Genomic DNA, 1,790 nt, shown 5'->3' with positions numbered 1-1,790 from the left:
CCTCCAAAATAAAAGTTTCGAACAAGGCCCGGGAAATACAACTTCCCAGCATGCATCAGGCAGGACCCGGATGTTCACCTGTGCCCGACCATGAAAGTTTGTTATCTTCTACCTGATTGGTTAGAAAAATGTTAAATGTTCGGTGATTGGCTAAAAAGTTTTGGTTTATGCACAATATTGAGTAGTATTGGAATAGACTGACTGTCTTGTATTTTACCAGAAGTCTGGATTTAAAGTCTTCTGTTTGCAGAGAATTGAAGATCTCAAGGTTCTTCTTGTGTAGTTGGAAGATGGCAGGCGAGGACTGTGCCAGTTCACCCTTCCAGTACGTGCCATGTTCGCCATTTTTGGTGACCAAGGCCGTGCCTCCGTCCAGGCACGTGCCTGATGTTGACCACCTGCGTCGTAAGGTTCCAGATGCAGTGGACAGCCCTTTCGCCATTCCACGTGCGTACATAATTTAGATGTAGAATGTTATCAACAAATGAAATTCCATCCAGCAGTCTACACTCTACAGTGATGCCGTATTAATTATATTTGGCGTTTCAAAACATATTCGCTAGGTGGCATCTATCTAATGTAACTAAATTCTACAGAGTTGTTGAGTAGAGCTGTAAAGAAAGAGAAAGAAAGAAAAGCGTTATAAAGAAAGTGAGAAGTTACTGACATGAGTTACTAATCGATCAAAGATAATTGATAAGTGTCTTGAAAAAAATCTGCATTGCAAATCGATATCAATGTTTAATGCTTTTTTACCATTATATGCAATTCGAACAGTTGTAAGAAACCAGGAGACAGTAGAAACAGATAAAAACCCCTTGGTCCCGGGCCGGATTCGAACTCACGGCTCCAGGGCCACAGTCAGACGCTCTAACTGAGTGAGCTAAAAGGTCTAGACCCATTGGCTGGGTCAGTTGGTAGCGCCTATAAACCCCCAACTGTTACACAGTCCATGACATTGATGATTCATGTTATTATATCATGTTTTTCAACACCACTTCAGGGATGAGGCCTGTTCCATGCACACCAAAGTTTGCAACACCAAAATCTACCCCAGTAGAAAATCAGCAACTCAACAGACTCCAGAAGATCACCTCTCCAAGACCACAAGGTAAAGATGTGGCAAGCATGTTCACATCACGAGATATCAAAACAATAGGCTTCATTGCAGTACCTTAACAATCTGCTAGGGAGCCCAAAATGTAACAATTTTGAGGTCTCATTTGCAACCTACCCACCTACCATGTTTCATGACAATCCATCCATAGCTTCTTGAGCTGTTGTATAAAAGAACACATATATATACACAAATGCTAAAAAAATGACCTTGTTGGCAATGGTAGCAATACAGCAGTACAGGACTTAGTAGCACATGTTTGCAATATATTAAAATGTCTTCACAGAGAGTATAAAAATGCTGCGCATGTTTCACGATTTACATTTATTATGTAAATCTCTTGCAGACCAGGAGGTTCCCAGCACTCCAGCAAGCAACCGGGTAGATGTGAGGACTCTGGCAGACAGAGCCAGTCCCTGCAGTTCCCAGGGTGCACCAGGAGACCAGTCTGTGTCCGGGACACGGCTGAGACACGCCGCCAGGAAGTCTGGTCTCACCGGCAAGCCTAGTCCTGGGACTAAAGAAATCGACCTCTTCTCGGGAGAGAACGACATTTTTGCATAAGCAGAATCAATGCAGCCTCCTGTGCAGACTTCTAGTAGGGCAGCATTCCTTTCTATGAGTGGCTAGGGCAGTGGCTTCTTTCTTGGAGAGTGCATGTGGGTGATGCAGG

The 1,790-nt window shown here is 43.6% G+C and overlaps 1 protein-coding gene across 1 annotated transcript; it reads left to right on the top strand.

Moving 5' to 3' along the window:
* Positions 1–176: 176 nt before the first annotated feature.
* Positions 177–1,783, top strand: LOC109488248. Its single transcript, XM_019792456.1, has 3 exons — positions 177–447; positions 1,004–1,111; positions 1,464–1,783. The coding sequence occupies exons 1-3, from the start codon at positions 291–293 to the stop codon at positions 1,679–1,681; spliced, it is 483 nt and encodes a 160-aa protein (XP_019648015.1). The 5' UTR covers positions 177–290; the 3' UTR covers positions 1,682–1,783.
* Positions 1,784–1,790: the final 7 nt, after the last annotated feature.

This window comes from Branchiostoma belcheri, unplaced genomic scaffold, assembly GCF_001625305.1.
Source record: "Branchiostoma belcheri isolate BF01 breed outbred unplaced genomic scaffold, Haploidv18h27 scaffold92, whole genome shotgun sequence".
In the NCBI taxonomy this organism is placed as follows: Eukaryota; Metazoa; Chordata; class Leptocardii; order Amphioxiformes; family Branchiostomatidae; genus Branchiostoma; species Branchiostoma belcheri.
The sequence above is the reverse complement of the archived record's forward strand: the minus strand, read 5'-3'. Positions and strand labels throughout refer to the sequence as shown.